The sequence below is a fragment of the Globicephala melas genome, chromosome 17, assembly GCF_963455315.2.
Source record: "Globicephala melas chromosome 17, mGloMel1.2, whole genome shotgun sequence".
Lineage (NCBI taxonomy): Eukaryota > Metazoa > Chordata > Mammalia > Artiodactyla > Delphinidae > Globicephala > Globicephala melas.
In genome coordinates, this window is record NC_083330.1 from 41,884,408 (window position 1) to 41,902,565 (window position 18,158).

Below are 18,158 nucleotides of genomic sequence, written 5' to 3' on the forward strand. Positions count from 1 at the left end.
TGTAGCTGGTTTAAAGGGATGAAACAACATATTTCACAACAAATATATTCGTTTTAAAGGACTGAGAAAAATACGTTTTACAGAAAGGAATACATTCAATTCAATAAAAAAGGGTTATCAGAGACTTGAAGTAATAGGACAGAAGAAAAGGATGGTATCTGTTGGCTCAAGACCATTGGGTCAGGGGTGATATAAAGAGCCCTGAAGCCAATAGTTAAAATATGATTTGTGCTGTCAAGAGCATATAATCAAGAAATGGTTCGCCTCTGCAGTGATGCCTAGAACGTGATTATCTTAAATGTGGAATCAGGCAGATATTTAGAGGCAATTTAATGTAATGTTTGCATCTTACAGACTAAAAATAAATGTCAAAGAAATAAGTTTAAGAGCCTTTGCTGTTTCACAGATTATGAAACCAACTGTAAGAATAACAATTTCTACTCAAGTAAATAAATTCCTCTAGAGAAGTTAGGCTTCTAGAGGAGCCTATAGAATAGTTTCTTGGAAGAAAAGGTCACCTGGCTTTGTTTAGAATTTGACCTCACTGATCTAAGGAATGTGGTTTAAGGCTATTTCTTTTCCCTCTTAGATAATGAGAAAGTTAGACAGCTGCTTCTGGAGGGTGTGCCTGTGGAGTGTTCGCATAGCTTTCTTTGGAACCAAGATATCTGTAAGAGTGTCACAGAGAATAAAATCTCGGATCAGGTAACTAATGGTAAAGTCGTGAAAACAGGCTGAAATTCATCACTCTAGAGACCATGAACGTTATTTCATATTTAATAGAATCCCATAGACTTCCTTTTATTTTCAATTTTTGGATCCCTTACGATATATACAATGCTATTTTCCGTTCTTAGAGAAGAATAATCTCTAGAAAAGGTTAATACAAAGACTTCTTCTTGAAATGATAATCTTACGGTTTAATTTGTTTTTCTTTTACTATTTTTCCCCTTAAATGTTCTCTGTCATTAATTTCACAATGATTGAGCTCCTATCAGCACCAGGTATTGTATTAGATAATGGGGTAGATGACTAGGATTAGGTTGAAGAAGTACAGAGTACAAAGGAAGTCCAAAGAAGGGGTACTGAGCCCGGACTAGGGAAACTGGGGAAAGCTTCCTGGGTGGAGGAGCTGGTATTTGAGCTAACTCTTAGGTGTGTGGTGAGAATTAACCAGGCTTCTTGGCGGCCAGGGGCCAGGAGCTAAGGCTACAGTGGAGAAAGGATTGTTGGAGTTGAGAACGAGGGCAAGGGCCCAGGCCAAAACCAGGATGGCATGTTCGGGAATCTCCAAGTAGATCAGTATCTTGGAGTTAAGGGTAGGGTAGGAGATGGAACTGAGGAGATAAAAAGGGGCTATAGCATAAAAGACCTTGAGGCATTTTTGGATTTGGACTGAAGATGCAGGGGCCATTGAAGATTTTAAGTTGGGCCATGACGTGATCAGATTTCAGTCTGAGAGTGCTACGGAGACTAGAGACGGGGATAAGGGGCGGAAGAGCTGGAGAGAGGGCTTGTGGTTGGATGGCTTAGAAGAGACCCTTGAAGTAGTCCAGATGGCATGATGGGGGCCTGAAGTGTGGCAGTATGGCTGGAGTGGAGGGGCTGGGGTTTAATACATATACCTGGAAGGTAAAACTGCCTAGACTCAGTGGTTGATTGGAAGATGGGAAGTGAGAAAGGAGGAGGCCTGTGGGTTAGGTCCTAATGGTCTAGCTTGGTTTTAGGAGCTCAGCTAAAAGAGAGGCAGAGCCAGGTCTGACTTGTCACTGCTGTCTTCCCAAGTTCTAGCTAAGTGCCTGGCATATAACAGGTGCTTAGGAAATATTTGAATGAACAAGTAAATGAATGAAGACTAAACATTTGAAAGGATGAATGAATGAGCTAATGAACTGTGAGAATTGTATGTCATCCAGCCAGCCGGGGCACACAGGAGGAGAGTGACGCAGCGGGGAAGATGAGTTTAGTCTCAGATAAACTGAGGGGCCTCAGGACGTCCCAGGGGCAGATGTCCAGGAGACAGGTTTCTATCCCAGGAGGAAAAGTTGGGACTAAAAAGATAGATATTTTGGAATTACCAACATGTAGAAGGTAGTGGAAACTTGACCAAAGGTAAAAAAAGGAGACTCGGGACTTGGTCATGCATGAAGGGCATTCGTGAGTTAGACTTTGTAGCATGGAGGTGGTCTCCTGTGTAGTCTTCTCAATTGAGCGTCAGGCCTGTCTCCACCTGGCAAGACTGCAAGGATGTTGTTATCCACTCCCTGCAGTCCACTTAATAGATCATTTATAGCATCTTCTAAGACCTGCTGAGAAATTTTCTTAAGAGCTGGAGTATTTTCCCACGTGCCCCTCCTTGAGAAGTTCTTGTTTATAGCCCTTTTTACTTCATGACCACCAATCTTAACCAAAATAAATGTAGGGACAGAGTATCACAATGTAAGATTAATCCTGATAGATAAGGAATTAGCAGAATGAATGTATATTATTTTATTACTTTGAATCACTTAGTATATTCTAATTTAAGACAATTTGGCATTTTCTACCAAAGCACTTGTATAGAGGAAAATCATCCTGGGAGAAATATCTTGTACTTAAAATGGCTTACATTTATTTATTGAGAACACCTTTTTCTTGCTTTTTAAAAGAGCATTGAACTTTCTAAAGCTGCTTATAGGGAGACCCAGTAGGATCTCCCGGAAGACTAGGGTTGTTTGTCTTGAATTATTTTCTTCTACTTCAGGATTTAAACCGGAAGAGGAGTGAATTGCTGGTGCCCGGGTCACAGCTTTTTTTAGGTCCCCATGAATCCAAGGTTCCTATACTTTTGATTCAACAGCCAGGAAAAGTGACTGGTGATGACCAGCGAGGCTGGGGAAGTGGCTGGGATGTCCTCCTCCCAAAGGGCTGGGGCATGGCTTTCTGGATTCCATTTGTAAGTTACTCTTCGATTCTGACCAACAGTTACAACATTTAAAATACATTCCTAGTGAATGCCAAGCACTGAAAATGTTCCTGACTTTGCGCACGACCTAGAAATTGAGTGCTAGTTTTCTGCCCTTTGAGCTATAATCCTGGATATAAGATACTTCATAGAGTCCCTGGAGCCCGGTTTTCATTACTAAGAGTTGTGCTGACATTTTTTGAATTTTTGAGGTTTTAAAAGTGGCCTGATTTTTGAATAATAGTGGCAACAAAATGTTGAGGTTTCTTTACTTGAAATTTGTTACAGTTTAAAAGCCAAAAGACTTCGTTTTTATAGATGTATAGAATACAGTTTTTTTTTTACGTACTGTTCCATTTATTCCTCTTTTATTAACTGCAGCTAAAAATTCTATTAAAAGTCTAATGTGTGTTTTTTTTTTCCTGGTTAAATAATTACTTTGAGCTAGAAAGCATAAAGGACATGACATGTAAGACCGTTAGATTCAGGCAGATAATTAATTTTATTGATTATGCATAGTGCAAAGGACATTCAGTTAATCATTTAGGAGTGGGAATATTTTTAAATCTAACTTTAAAATTATGAACTGTTTTAAGCATACAGAAGGTATACCTGTGTACCTTTCACCCACCATCCAGCTTAAGAAATAAGACATTACAGGTTCATTGGAAGCGCTCTGTGTATCCCTCTCCAATCCCATTTCCCTCTCTCCTTCTAAAGGAATCACGAGTCCTATTTTTGGTGTTTGTCACTATCATGCATGTTTTTATAGCTTTATTAAGTGTGTGTGTATATCCTAAAATAAAATAGCTATATTTGACATGTTTTTAAACTTTATTCCTTGTATAAATGCTTTTGCAACTTGCAATGTTCACTCAACATTGAGATTTTTCCATGTTGCTTGGTGAAGCTCTGTTTCATTCATTTTTACTATTGTATGGTAACCCATCATGGGGTAGTTCCCCGGTGTATTTATCCATTCTATTTTTGATGGGTATTTAGGTTTCCCATTTTTCTCCATACAAAGAATTTAGCAGTTTCACTTTAAGTTGGTATAGTGACAGGATCTTTCTGGCATTTCTTTTAGATCTATCGAGGTGCAAGAGTTGGAGGATTAAAAGAGACTGTAGTGTATTCTCAGTATAAAAGGTCACCTAATGTCCCAGGTGATTTCCCAGACTGCCCTGCTGGGATTCTCTTTGCTGAAGAGCAAGCTAAGAATCTTCTTGAAAAGTACAAAAGGTAAGAAACTGGCTTCTCTAGTTTGATGTCTTTTTCTTTTTAAATAAATTTATTTGTTTTTTGCTGCATTGGATCTTCATTGCTGAGTGTGGGCTTTGTCTAGTCGCGGCGAGCAGGGGCTACTCTTCGTTGAGGTGCGCGGTCTTCTTATTGCGGTGGCTTCTCTTGTTGCAGAGCATGGGCTCTAGGCACGCGGGCTTCAGTAGTTGTGGCACGCGGGCTTCAGTAGTTTGGCTCACAGGCTCTAGAGAGCAGGCTCAGTAGTTGTGGCGCACGGGCTTAGTTGCTCCGCAGCATGTGGGATCTTCCTGGACCAGGGCTGCAACCCGTGTCCCCTGCATTGGCGGTCAGATTCTTAACCACTGTGCCACCAGGGAAGCCCGGCAGGCGGGTTCTTAACCACTGCATCACCAGGGAAGTCCCTAGTTTGATGTATTAAGGGGAAGACACATTGAACAATCATGTTTGTCCTGGCTTCAGGGACTCTTACTATATAATGTGGAGTTCTTAGACTTGTCAACATTCCCAAGACATAATTAAGAAGATGCTGCTTAGGTCAGGAGATTGCCCTATATCTAGATTTTATAGCCCATGCAGGTTAGAAGCCTTTCTCTTTGTTATTTGCTTCACTGATGATGGTGTACACCTAAGCTGTGGACCTGAGTTCCGGGCACTTGTTAATTGATTCCCGCTACTGAGCCCTGCCTCCTCAAAATGGAAATTGTGTCTTTCGTAATGGTTATAGATGGAGTACATACTTATGAATTTTAATGAAAGTATGGAAACATACAAAAATACTTTATAAACTGGTGTATTCCTTTTATCCAGAGAGATAGCACTGTTTTTACATTTTGGTATCTATCCATCTAGACTTTTTTCTTTTCCATTGGAGGAGTGGCCAGTGAGGGGCTTTATTTCCTTTATACTCTGGAAAGGAAACATAGGGCACCTGTATTTCCTACTGAACTGTAGACTTCGGGAAGCACAAAAACTCTCTTGTTTGTTGTGGCATCTGCAGTATCTAGCCGGTGCCTAGTGCACAGTGGGCCTTAATACCTGTTTTTTTGTTGACTGATGAATGGGTGACTAATTGAATGTTGTATTTCCTTGACTGTGAGCTCCACAGTTGTGCTCTCCTGTGCACGGCTGCAACTCTAGAGACAGGCTTGGCCACAGTTGGCTTGGCTTTCCGGCTATTGTTTGAATGACGGATGAATGAGTGAGTGAGTGAACGGGGATACGTTCCTGGATTGCTGGTTTACAAGCCCTTTGAGGGCAGCCATTGTGTGTTGTACATCCTACGCCTCCCATAGTGTGCAGGGGCTTCTCCATGCTTGTTAAATAATAATTGACAGTAATACTTATTCTCACCCTTTCGATTTTTTTATGTATGTAAATTTTTCATAGACACAAATTTTTTTTAAGGCATTGTATTACATACACTATTTTGAAACCTGCTTTTTTCATTTAGCTGTGTATTATGGAAAGTTTTCCCATATCAATAAATATGACTCTAAACCAAGAGTTGGCAAACTTTTTCTGTAAAGGGCCAGATGATAACTATTTCTGGCTTTGTGGGCCCTTTGGTCTCCATGGCAGCTGCTCAACTCTGCCATGTGGCATGAAAGCAGCCTCAGAGGACGCATAAATGAGTGAGCACGGCTGTGTTCCAGGCTCATGCTATGGACAATCCTATTTGAATTTCATAGCATTTTCATGTGCCACACGATATTATTCTCTTGTGTTTTTTTCTTTCCTTTTTTCTTTTTTTTGGCCGCACCGCGCGGCTTGTGGGATCTTAGTTCCCCAACCAGGAATGAAACCCGGGCCCCCTGCAGTGGAAGCGCGGAGTCCTAACCACCGGACCTTCAGGGAATTCCCTCTTGTGTTTTTTTCAACCATTGAAAAATGTAAAAACCATTCTTAGCTCGCGGGTCGTACAGAAACAGGCAGTGGGCCAGGTTTGCCCAGTGAGGTGTAGTTTGCCAATGCAGTATGGCTGTTCTGTGATTTCTCAGTGGCCCTGTAGGTTCTTTCTGAATCTTTGCTCTGTGCTTCTGTGAACAGCTTTCCATTTGTATCTCTACGTATTTGTCTGATCTATTCATTTAGCACATGTTGACTTAGAACGTGCCATGTGTCAGAAACCTTTCTAGGCACTGAGGCTGCAGCAGGGGACAGGACGGGCAAAGTCTGCTGTGCCCTTGTGGGGCTTATTCTTGATGGAAGTACGTGTTTCTACACTAGTGGGAGGGATCCAGGCAAGGGGAGGGAGGCTAAAATGGCCAGAGCAAAGCCCTTGAGTGAGGAAGACGGGGTGGCATCCAGGGCATAAGGGGAGGAGTGGCATTCCTTAGGGTCAGGCTTAGCTGTCTTATTTTTAGTAAGGCTGGAAGGCTGACTCTGAAAATGTGAATACAGATTTCGGTAGGCTAGACTCTGCGCAGAGGTTGGGTAGTAGTCTGACTGTGACCGTCTTCTCTGAAAAATAGGCAAGGTTATCATCTAGGAATAAGGGGCAGAGAGGCTGTTGGAGATTTGAGGAGAGAGGAATTGATATAAACAGTGTTCTGGGAGAGTGGAAGATAGAATCGACTGGAGAAACGTATCAGATTTGTAAGAAGTGTAGGAGTCCACTTAAGTTGTGTTGATAGTGAGACCCTTCGGGACTACTGCATGTTCTTCCCCAGCCATGTTCTGCCAACGAGGTGCTGGCGTGGGGTAGTGGAGGGTTGAATGTAACCAGCAGGGGCTTTGCCGGAGGAGGGACTTGGGGGTATGTGTAAAGGGAGTGACTCTCTTAGGAACTGTGGCATCTAGGCTTCCAAGGAGAGAGACGTGAGGACGGTAGCGAGCAGTGATGAAGCGGTAAACGAATACAGTAAGTCTCCTACATACGAACCTTCAAGTTGCGAACTTTCAACGATGTGAACGTGTGTTCCATCAGCGTCAGGCGTGAGTGAGATTGCAGCCTGCCCTCCGTCTCCTATTGCTGAGGATCCTTCAGCTCTACCATCTCCCACCTCCTCTCCCTCCTGCAGTCAGTAACTCTTCTTGCCTGTTCACTCGATGCCCCTGTACGCCAGCTGTTGTACTGTACTACTGTACTTTTCAAGATACCGTACTGTAAGATTAAAAATGTTTTCTTTATTTTTTGTGTTTGTTTTCTATGTATTATTTGTGTGAAAAGTATTGATATTATAAACCTATTATAGCACTATATAGCCGATTGTGTTAGTTGGGTACCTAGGCTAACTTTGTTGGACTTACGAACAAATTGGACTTATGAATTCGCTCTTGGAACGGAACTCATTCGTATGTAGGGGACTTACCGTAGGAAGTTCCAGTGGTTGAGGAATTGTTGCCGTGGAGAGGTAAATGGGCAGGCAACATAGGAGGCGTCATTCTGAGTGAAGGATACTTGAAATTGAGATTTTAAGGTGGAGCAAGTGTTGGCAGTGACCAAAAGGTAAGGTGTGACCAGGAGAGTGGGTGGTTGAGATGGGGGAAGTAAAAGGTGTGAGAAGTTTCTGGTGGGCCAGGGTACTAGAAGGATGAATGGGTCGGGATGGAGGAGAAGGCAGAGTGGCGGGGAATGGGGTGCCTGGGGAGTTGACCGAGGCCCTGGCTGAGCAGGGAGAGCCAGGTTTATCTGATGGCTTGTGCCTCAGGGGAGCGGGAAGGAGAAGAAAAGCGGTCTGGGGGCATCAGGAGGAATGTGCCCACCCCTAGGCCTGTGGGGTGTGAAAAAGAAAGAGCTATCACTTGAGAGGAGCTGTAGCGGAAAGAAGGCAAAGAAGGACCTTAGGCTCAATCTCATAAATAAGATTTCTAGTTAAAAAGAAAAAAAAGCTGCATGCTTTGAGGATTTGACATACCATTGGCAAATGGCTATTTGTATTAGTGTAGAATTTTACCGCTAGTTCCGAGGGTGCCTGTTTTCCCTCACGTCTCGATAACATGGGCTATTACCAATCTTTTATTTTATTTTTTTAATTAATCAAAAAAATTATTTATTTATTTATTTTTGGCTGCGATGGGTCTTTGTTGCTGCATGCGGGCTTTCTCTAGTTGTCGTGGCTTCTCTTTGTTGTGGAGCACAGGCTCTAGGTGCACGGGCTTCAGTAGTTGTGGCTCGCGAGCTCTAGAGCGCAGGCTCAGTAGTTGTGACACGTGGGCTCTGTTGCTCCGCAGCATGTGGGATCTTCCCGGACCAGGGCTCAAACCCGTGTCCCCTGCATTGGCAGGCGGATTCTTAACCACTGCGCCACCAGGGAAGTTCTTACCAATCTTAATACTGACAAAACATACATGAAAAAATGGCATCTTACCGTTCTCAGTTTTTGTTTGTTTGCTTACAAGTGAGGTTGGGTACTCTTAAGTGTTTTCACCGTTTTTTGTCTCTCTTTTTATAAACTGCCCGTCTCTCTTTTTAAAAGTTTCTGGGTGAAGCAAGTACCCTGAGAGGGTTTTTCACCAGCTGCCCCTCTCAGGAGGCCAGAACACATTTGGTTCAGGCTCCAGAACATAGGCTCAAACTGAACCTCTGATTAAGTGTACAGGTTCATTTCCATTTGAGGTCCTAGGGCATAGCACACAGTAAGAAACAGAGGGGGGAAGGAATGTCTGGGCCTGTCCCCGAGGAGACCATCAGCCTGAGGGTGCAGGCTGGGACTCCCACAGAGTACCCCAGCCCGGAAGGGCCCATGGCCAGGCTGCTCCCTACCTCTTGGGGTCATTACATACCAGAGCAGGCCCTGGTTCCCACTAGTTAGTGGTTTTTTGAAGGTTCTCCCTCACTTACATGTTGCTGGAAAAGTCATTTGGTATCACCCATGTGGAGGGCAGTTTGGAATATCTGTCAGAATTGCAAGTGCTAATAATACTCGTTGCCTTAGCACTTCCACTCCCAGGACTTTATCCTGTGGATATACTTGTACTTGTACAACATGTTCAAGGTCATTCATGGCAGCATCGTTTGTAGAAGCAAAAGCTTGAAAATAACCAAAATGTCCTCGAGGAGAGGACTGTCTAAATAAGGTATAAACCATCCAGTGGGATAAGACTTGTGCTAAAGAATGAGGGATGTCTTGATGTGCTAATATAAAATGACCTCCAAGATATTTTGTTAAATGAATAAAGTTAAGCAAAAGAGTACAGGATCGGTTTGCCACCATTTGTGTAAAATGGGTAAAAAAAGAAATATGTATATATCTGCTTGTAAGTTTATAAAATGTCTCTAGAAGGATATATAAGAAACAGATGATGATATTGTCTCTGTGGAGGACAGCTGGGTCACCAGAGGTCAAGGGTGAGAGAGAAACTTCACCATCACCCCTTTTGTACCTTTTTAAGAAAATTTTTTTTTTATTTTTGGCTGCATCGGGTCTTAGTTGCAGCACGTGGGATCTTGTGTTGCAGCGCGTGGGCTTCTCTCTAGTTGTGGTGCGCTCTCTAGTTGTGGTGTGCGGGCTTCTCTCTAGTTGTGGTGCACAGGCTCAGTAGTTGTGGCACGCAGGCTCTCTAGTTGCGGTGCATAGGCTTTCTAGTTGGGTTACGAGGGCTCCAGAGTGTGTGGGCTCAGAGTTGCTTAGTTGTTCCATGGCATGTGGGATCTTAGTTTCCTGACCAGGGATCGAACCTGCGTCCCCTGCATTGGAAGGCAGATTCTTAACCACTGGACCACCAGGGAGGTCCCCCTTCTGCACCTTTTGAACTTCAAACCCTGTGAGTATTCAGGGGCATCACTGCACAGCTCCAGGAGCACCCTTTACCTGCAGCTCTTCAGGAGTGGCGCTCCCCGGAGTGATGCACGTAGGGCGACTTCGTGGGTGCATCATCTATTACAGTAAAAACCGAAGAAAACAAAAACGCTCAGCCACTAGAGTTGGTTATTATTATTTTTTAAAATCGTATTTCTTAGAAGACTTTTTTGTATGTTTGTTTTTAAAATAGAGATGGAGTACGGTGGCCATGGTTATTTTCATTGTCCATCCTAAATTGTTCAAAATTGGTTCTCCTCTTTGATTTCCATTAGACGCCCTCCGGCAAAACGGCCCAACTACGTTAAGCTTGGCACCCTGGCACCTTTCTGCTGTCCCTGGGAGCAGTTAACTCGAGACTGGGAATCAAGAGTCCAGGCCCAAGACAAATCGTCTGCAGCTTCCTCTCCTGGTGGTGAGGAGAGTAGCCTGAGGAGAGATGTGGTGCCTTGTGCTCCCATGCCTGGAAGGACTCGACAGCTGTCTGATGACGAGGGCACACCCCTAAACGACTCCAGCGAGCCCAAGGGAGTGATGGACACAGATGGTCCAGCCCGGGCGGGGACTGAGGGGGTAGTGGGCCAGGGTGCCACCGGCAGTCTCCTCTGCGTTCTGAGGTAAGTGCACACGACTTCCGGGTACGTTTTTGGATTGTCTGTTTTTTTGATACTGACCAGGAAGTAAAAGTTATCATTGCTCCTTTACACAAAGCCCAAGTGAATTTATGGACCTTCTGGAAGGGAAAGCCAGTGAATCATAGAGGGCCCAGGGAAAAGGCTAAATCACATACATTTGCTTTGGGGCATGATGCTAACTGACGAAATGATTTAAAATATCGCGTCAATAGACCTAAACCAGGGCAGTTTATGACCTATTTTATTTAGTCTTTGCTCACAAAGCAGTCCCCTCACGATTGTGATCTTAAGTAATGAAGAACCCCTGCAAGCATTCTTTAAATCATTGAATTAGATTTCTTCCCATTGCTTTTGAATGACCTGCATTTGTGGCCGACTAGATCCCCATTCATTGTGATATTGTCATATCACAGAGGTTACTGTGTAAAATGTGTTCTTCTCTCAGTGCTGCTGCAGGCTATCCGATTCTGCTTATCATTAACCCTTTATTCTGTGCTCTGATTTTAAAAGAGTGCCACCCCTTTGCTTTATACTTATTTTTCTGTACAGTAATTTCATATCCTTCCTTCTTACTTTTCAGATAAGTGTCCCTTAGAGTTTCTTTTTTCATCAAAACATCAGTTCCTTTTTACTCGAATCCTCTCACTGTGAATATAGCCATAGATTCTACTCCACTGTCTTACTTTTCTCTGCCTTCAACTTGAAACCTTTAATCCTTGAGTCTCAGAGTAGTAGACACATAAAAAGAAAAGTATCATCACACAAATGTGTATTTTTGATTTTTAAAAAATCGAAGTTTTGATCCTTTCCCCCCATAGAGTATCAGAAAATCAAATGAACTCCAGCTACGTCCAGTCTTCTAACTGCATATTTTCCCCTTGAACAAAATATCCTCAAAACGTGTGTCTCCCACTTCATGCAGGAGTAGAAAATTACTGAGGCAGCTGTCAGCCTGGTGTGGACCCAGTTCTGGGAACAGTCGGGCAGCCCCACGAGCTCCTGGCACAGGGCAGCAAGAATTGAGCAGAGAGGCCTGCCTGTCCATCCTGGACCGCTTCCCCAAGGCCCTGGTGTGGGTCAGGCTGTCCCTGCTGAGGAAGGGCAGCCCCGAGCCGCACACCATGATCTGTGTTCCAGCTGAGGAGGACCTCCTCCAGCTCAGCCAGGATCGGCTGTACTGTGGGCCCCAGGAGCCCAAGCATAGTGACCCATTCAAGAGCCAGATCCGGAAACAGAAGGAGAAGAAGAAACTAGAGAAGAGGCAGAAGCGAGGCTGTGCTGCATCTGAGGGCCTGGCAGAGGGGGACTCTGCAGCTGGACAGCAGCCTCTGACCCTGGGCTTGTGGTCAGGCCCTCTCCCGGTTGTGACTTCTCACTGCTCCAGAGTTCTCCTTGGCTTTGTCACACAGGGAGATTTTTCCATGGCTGTCGGCTGTGGGGAAGCCCTGGGGTTTGTTAGTTTGACGGGCTTGCTGGATATGCTGTCCAGCCAGCCAGGAGTGGAGAGGGGTCTCGTGTTGCTGAGGCCGCCTGCCTCTCTGCAGTATCGATTTGCGAGAATCGTTATTGAGGTGTGAGGTCGGTTTACATCCTGGCACAGATAATAACTGTGTTTGCCAAGTCCCACAACTGGAGAGTTGTTTTTGCTGTCTTCCGTTTCAATATATCATGTTAAATTCCTTGGAAATGAGAATTTAAAAAATTATGTATTTATGCAAATGGATGAAATGTTTACCTCATTCCAGTAATGTCCTTGATTTCCATCTTTCCCTGTCCTTGCTGTAATACTTTAAAATTTTTTGGCATATATAGCCAAAAGCTTTCGTATTTTGATTTCTTGGTCTGTGTAATTCTTGCTGAAAATAATTAGAAGCCCTATTGTTTTCTTGTGTCCTTTCAAGAACAAAGGGCTGTCAAGTCTATTTGAAAAATCTTGTAGTCATGTGATAAGCGACGACGGTTGTTTAATGATTTGATTGTTACAGAAGTGGGAAAGACTAGAAACATCTGGTCTCTGTGCATGAAGTATGGGGCCCTGGGGGCCACGTTAAATTCTGTACTGTGATCAGCATGCCCAACGCTTTACACCATAAAGAAGGAAATCGTGGAAAACGTATTGTTGCCTCTTTTCAGGCAGGCTCAGTTTATGGCAAAAGTGTTGAAATGGAACTAGAGTGGTGGTCTGTGGTTTTATGACCACTCGTCCTCTGTGGTGTTGACCAGCGCATGATTCCAGGAGTTACTTAATTTTTCTGTGCTTTGTTTCTGCAAAGAATTTTTCAAAGCCATAGAGGAGCATTTCTCAAAATATGTTCTATGAAGTATGTTACCTAAGGAAAAGAGTCCAAGGACAGAGTGGGAAATTCTGGGTTAAATACAGTTAAGCGGGACTTCCTTGGTGACACAGTGGTTAAGAATCCACCTGCCAATGCAGGGGACATGGGTTTGAGCCCTGGTCCGGGAAGATCCCACATGCCGCAGAACAACTAAGCCTGTGCGCCACAAACTACTGAGCCTGCGCTCTAGAGCCTGTGAGCCACAACTACTGAGCCCGCATGCCACAAGTGCTGAGGCCTGCGCGCCTAGAGCCCATGCTCCGCAACAAGAGAAGCCACCGTAATGAGAAGCCTGCGCACCGCAATGAAGAGTAGCCCCTGCTGCCAGTGCAGCCAAAAATAAATAAATAAATACAGTTAAGCACTTCTTTTTAAAGGACTTCTAGAACCTTCCATGTGATAATGTATATTGTGATTCTCCAAGAAGTGGATGATAGTCTATAGTATCTTTTTTTTTTTTATAGTATTTTATAAATCTTTTTGAGCCCCAAATTCTGTTTTCAAGGACCAGTGTTCTTAGGGACATACTTTGGGAAGTGCGGCCGTGCAGTGCAGCGATGACCTCTGCAAGGTGATAGCTAAAATGTCGAGCTGCTTTTAAACGTTCATGCAGTCCCATTGTCCACCTGACATTTTGAGCAGGGTATAAAAGAGGGGTCTCATCCTGCCCCATATGGAAGAGTGGCGTCATCACTGCTTTTTTTCACTTGCAGGGAAGCTAGGTGCTCATCAGCTTTTGGTGGCTGTGCACTCACACTCATATGTCTCACTCATACTCTTACTCCGTCGTTTTCTGCCATACATTTCTAGCAGAGCTTAGGTGGGATTAGTATTAATTTTTTATTTAAATGTACAGTTAGGTGTTATTGACGTAAATGCATTGTGTTTCTGCAATAGCGTTTGGCAGTGACTGTCTTTGGGAGTGACAGGCTGGGAAGAGATACAGCAGTATTACAGTAGCCAGTGAAACGTCTGTCATTTTCCCTCTCACTCTGCCTCTGAAAGTATTTGTGTCCAACGCAGATGAGACTGAAAAAAATAGTATAATTCTTTTTTGGTTTCTGTAAGCAGAATAAATTAAAATGGCACCTGGTGCTTGGTTGTTAATATTTGATGGGCCATTCCTCATTTATTTTCTAGGCTCTAAGCCACTTCTGTGGCTTAGCTCGCTTGATGACAGAAATCTGAGCTAGCTGTGTCACTGTCTCATTCCGTACAGCACCCCACGTGGGCCCTGCTGCCCTGCCCTCATCACGGGGGACAGGGCACAATTGCTCTGCTTTGTGGTGGCAGGTCAAAGAACTATGTGCTAAGAGGATAGACTAGCATTTCCCAAAATACATTCCTGGGAGCACTGGTCCCTGGAGATGTTTCCTGGGAAAAAAGTGTTTCATGGCTACATAAATTTGGGGAAGGCCATATACTGTACCCTCCTATTGCACATCCACAATGAATATTTGTATAGTTGAGGCTCTGCAAATACCGATAGGAAGGACATCTGTCTTTCACAGACCACCACTTTTTTTTTTGCATACCTGTTGTCCGAAGAATGCTAGTTTCGTGAAATATACCTTGCAAAACAGTGTGACAGAATTTGCATAAGTAGATAAACAGGAAAGTGTCCATTTCTGTTGTGAAAAAGACTGATAGGAATGGTCTTATTCTCTATAGCAATGAAATGAATGGACGTGTTTATGGTGATCCTACTGGGTGTCTGCCGAGCAACCGAATAAGGACAGTGTGGCTCCCGCCCTCTGGTTGAGCAGCAGAGATTTCACTCGGTCAGGAAGTGTCCTGAGCAGCCAGGTTGTGAGCTGAGCACCCGGGACCAGCTACACGCCTGAATTGTGCATGAAACAGAATTCTGTCTGTGTGATTATGCTCTGCTTTTTAAAAATAGTACATAAGTAATGTTTTTATATTAATAATCCACATTCATCATAAAAACCTAGAGAATGCAGATAAGCAACAACCATCACAAAACTTAAGTCACCTGGATTTTCACCATCCAGGTTGTAGGCCCAGTTACCTTTCTGGTGCATATCCTTCTAGGCATTGAGATGTATGGCGGCAGTTTTCTTTTAAGGAAAATAGCATCAGCAATATATAGTGTATAAAAAACCCATGCAGGACATGCGCCGCCTAAGTGCATGTTGTCAGTGCCTTCTGGAGCTTATCGTGACCCTAATGTTCATTCTCCTTTTATCGGAAGTTAGTACTCGATGTTGCATTGCTGTCTTGGCTGCCACCTGCCCAGGGTGAGTTCTTTCTTCCTGGCCAGTGGCAGGTGATGTTGCCAAAATCTCGGCTTCTCTGTGCACCGTTGCCGAACAGAAATAGGGAGACAGAGGTTTTGGAGGATGAGAGAGATGGCTTTATTTTTCTGCCAGGCAGAAGGGAAGACACAGCAGGCTAGAGCCTCAAGAACTGCGCCTCCCTCCTCGGAGAATCGGAGAAGATTTTATACGCGGGGCTTGCAGTCCGGGGTATGTGATAAGGATCAGAGTAGTGAAGGCCTTGTATTCTTTTTCCTTTGCATTATTTCAAAACAGTCATAGCTGGCATCAGGCAGCCCGGTAACTTGGGTCTGGTATTCTGGTAATTGGGTCCGTTTGTCTCTGGTTTATCGGCCAGCAACCTTTTCTCTGAAGTGGTGACCCTACAGGGGGTGATTTGTTAGAAGGGGGTCATTTATTAGAAGGGGGCATAGGGAATGTAAGCACCAGGGTGTAATAAGGTTAGGGAGTGATAGGCACAGGATGTAACTCACACAGAGTTAGGGGTGATAGGTGCAGAGTGTAATTTACATAGTGTCAGGGAGTGAGGTTAGCTTTGTGAAGTACAAATCTAGTTACAGACACGACGGATTAGTAACAGTCCGCCTGCCAATGCAGGGGACACAGGTTCGAGCCCTGGTCCGGGAAGATCGCACATACCGCGGAGCAACTAAGCCCGTGCACCACAACTACTGAGCCTGCGCTCTAGAGCACGTGCTCCGCAACAAGAGAAGCCACCGCGATGAGAAGCCCGCGCACCGCAACGAAGAGTAGCCCCCGCTTGCCACAACTAGAGAAAGACTGCGCGCAGCAACAAAGACCTAACTCAGCCACAAATAAATAAATTTATTAAAAAACAAAACAAAACAAAACTAGGAGTGATTAACTCTTTCAGGCCAGGTTATATTTCTCCTCTGGTCTGTTTGCTGTTCCCTTTTTTTCCCTTGCTCCTAGGAAAAGGAAAATTCATTCCTATTTCTGCTGCAAGAAATTCCCCACTGCTAGTTCATTCCCTCCATATCAATGAAGGAAGGGAAACGGGTGTCATTCTCGTCTGGCTGAGGACAAAACTTCACTTTTGCTCCATTTGACAAACACCAGCTGTCTGGTCCAGGGGCCTATCTCCTACTTCAGGCCCACCCCCAGGGATGCCGACTTCACGAGTCAGGGGTGTGGCCTGACTTTAGGATTCTTATGAGTTCCAGGTGACTTGCAGCCAGGATTGAGAACCCGTGGTCTAGACTTTAATATGAGGTTCAATGCAATTAGCCAAGGACACAGAAGCTTATCAGCTTATCATGCAGGGCAGGAGCAGATAGATGTAGGCTGTCTTCAGCAGGGCATGCAGCTGTCACTGATGTCCCCGGATGGGGTCCTGCTGCATTGGAGCAAACGGCCAAGTTCACATAATGGCATTTTCCTTCTTCTTTTTCTAAAATTAAAATTCAACCAGGTACTGTTCTGGAAGAACCCACCCTAACCACCCGTGTGCTTTCGCTTAAGGAAGTGTTTACAAACGTGGACCACTCCTAGGTCCTTGCCCCAGCCTCATTGCACCCCGCTTCGTCCTCTTCACTTTGCACTGAACACACTGATCTTTAGGCTCCTTGACCAGCCAGGCTCTTGATGCCACCAGACGTGTGCTGTGCTTTGCCTTCACGGAATGTTGTCACCCCTCCCCCATGCTTTCTGCACCCCTGTCCCTCTCATCCCATCCTGCTGAGCTTGGCCTGATGTTTCTCAGGGAGACCCGCTCCTGCCTACGTTATTTTCTATCACACAATGGATTTATTTCCTGATGACAGCACGATGTGTAATGATTATTTTGTTGTTTACTTGTTTGTTGTCTTTCCATTAGGCTGTGAGCTTCACGAAGGGGAGACCATGTCTTATTTGGTTACCTTTGCACCTCAGATTCTAGCACAGTCCCTCACCCATATCTTTTTTTAAAAATTCATTCATTCATTTATTTTTGGCTGCATTGGGTCATTGTTGCGGTGCGCTGTGGCTTCTCTTGTTGTGGAGCACAGGCTGTAGGTGCGCGGGCTTCAGCACGCGGGCTCAGTAGTAGTGGCTCGCGGGCTCTAGAGCGCAGGCTCAGTAGTTGTGGTGCACGGGCTTAGTTGCTCCGCGGCACGTGGGATCTTCCTGGACCAGGGATCGAACCCGTGTCCCCTGCATTGGCAGGCGGATTCTTAACCACTGCACCATCAGGAAATTCCTCACCCACATCTTGTATTTAATATATTTTTGTTGAATCGATGTCTTAATGAAAGAGGGTGTTTGTGTTCAAACTACAATACCATCTATCCCCAGTATATGTTGTAATGGACTAAGGAGCCACTAGGTGGTGCCAAGACCTCATGAGAAAACCGCCTGCTGTGGAATAACATCAGAAGTGGAATACAATTCAGTCGTGTGTGTGTGTGTGTGTGTGTGGGGGGGGGGGTGGAGTTTATGAGGTTACAGATCAAGCAATGTTCTCTCTTCTGGGGCAGACCCCTACTCCCAAGATCCTACTTTGAAAAGGCTCCGTGATTTTTAAAGAGGGGCCTAGAGAAGAAACAAATTGAAAAGCTCTCATCTAAAAAATAAATCCCATACACATTATCCCCAATAAGTTTGCTGAATGCCTCCCATGACAGGGAGCTCATTACTTCACCCGAAGATGCCATCTCCCCCTTGGCAGCATGCTGATGGGCAACCTAGCCCTTTAGCCCCAGCTTCAGCCTGTCTCCCCTCCTCCCTGCTTCCGTGGGCTCACATTGAGAACAAGCAGTTTACTTTTAGGAAGTCAGTTATTAACCTTTTTGCTTTCTCTTCTCCAGTCTAAACAAGCCTCCTTTCTTTTAGCTTCCCTTCTCTTGGTTCCAGCATCTCACAGAGGACCTTAAATTAATTTTTGGACAAGACATAATTTGTTCTCAGAACACCCCTGCACTGCTGCACGAGCCTCGGGCAGG

The 18,158-nt window shown here is 44.6% G+C and overlaps 1 protein-coding gene across 1 annotated transcript in view; it reads left to right on the forward strand.

Annotated features, from left to right (window-relative positions):
- The window catches only part of POP1 (POP1 homolog, ribonuclease P/MRP subunit), a 39,086-nt gene extending 24,846 nt beyond the window's left edge, over positions 1-14,240 (forward strand). The window contains exons 12-16 of the mRNA XM_030862974.2: positions 590-705; positions 2,744-2,935; positions 4,032-4,186; positions 10,224-10,565; positions 11,506-14,240. Of these exons, the coding sequence (XP_030718834.2) occupies positions 590-705; positions 2,744-2,935; positions 4,032-4,186; positions 10,224-10,565; positions 11,506-12,160 (1,460 nt within the window). The 3' untranslated portion in view covers positions 12,161-14,240. The remainder of the gene's footprint in view (positions 1-589; positions 706-2,743; positions 2,936-4,031; positions 4,187-10,223; positions 10,566-11,505) is intronic.
- The last annotated feature ends 3,918 nt before the right edge of the window (positions 14,241-18,158 follow it).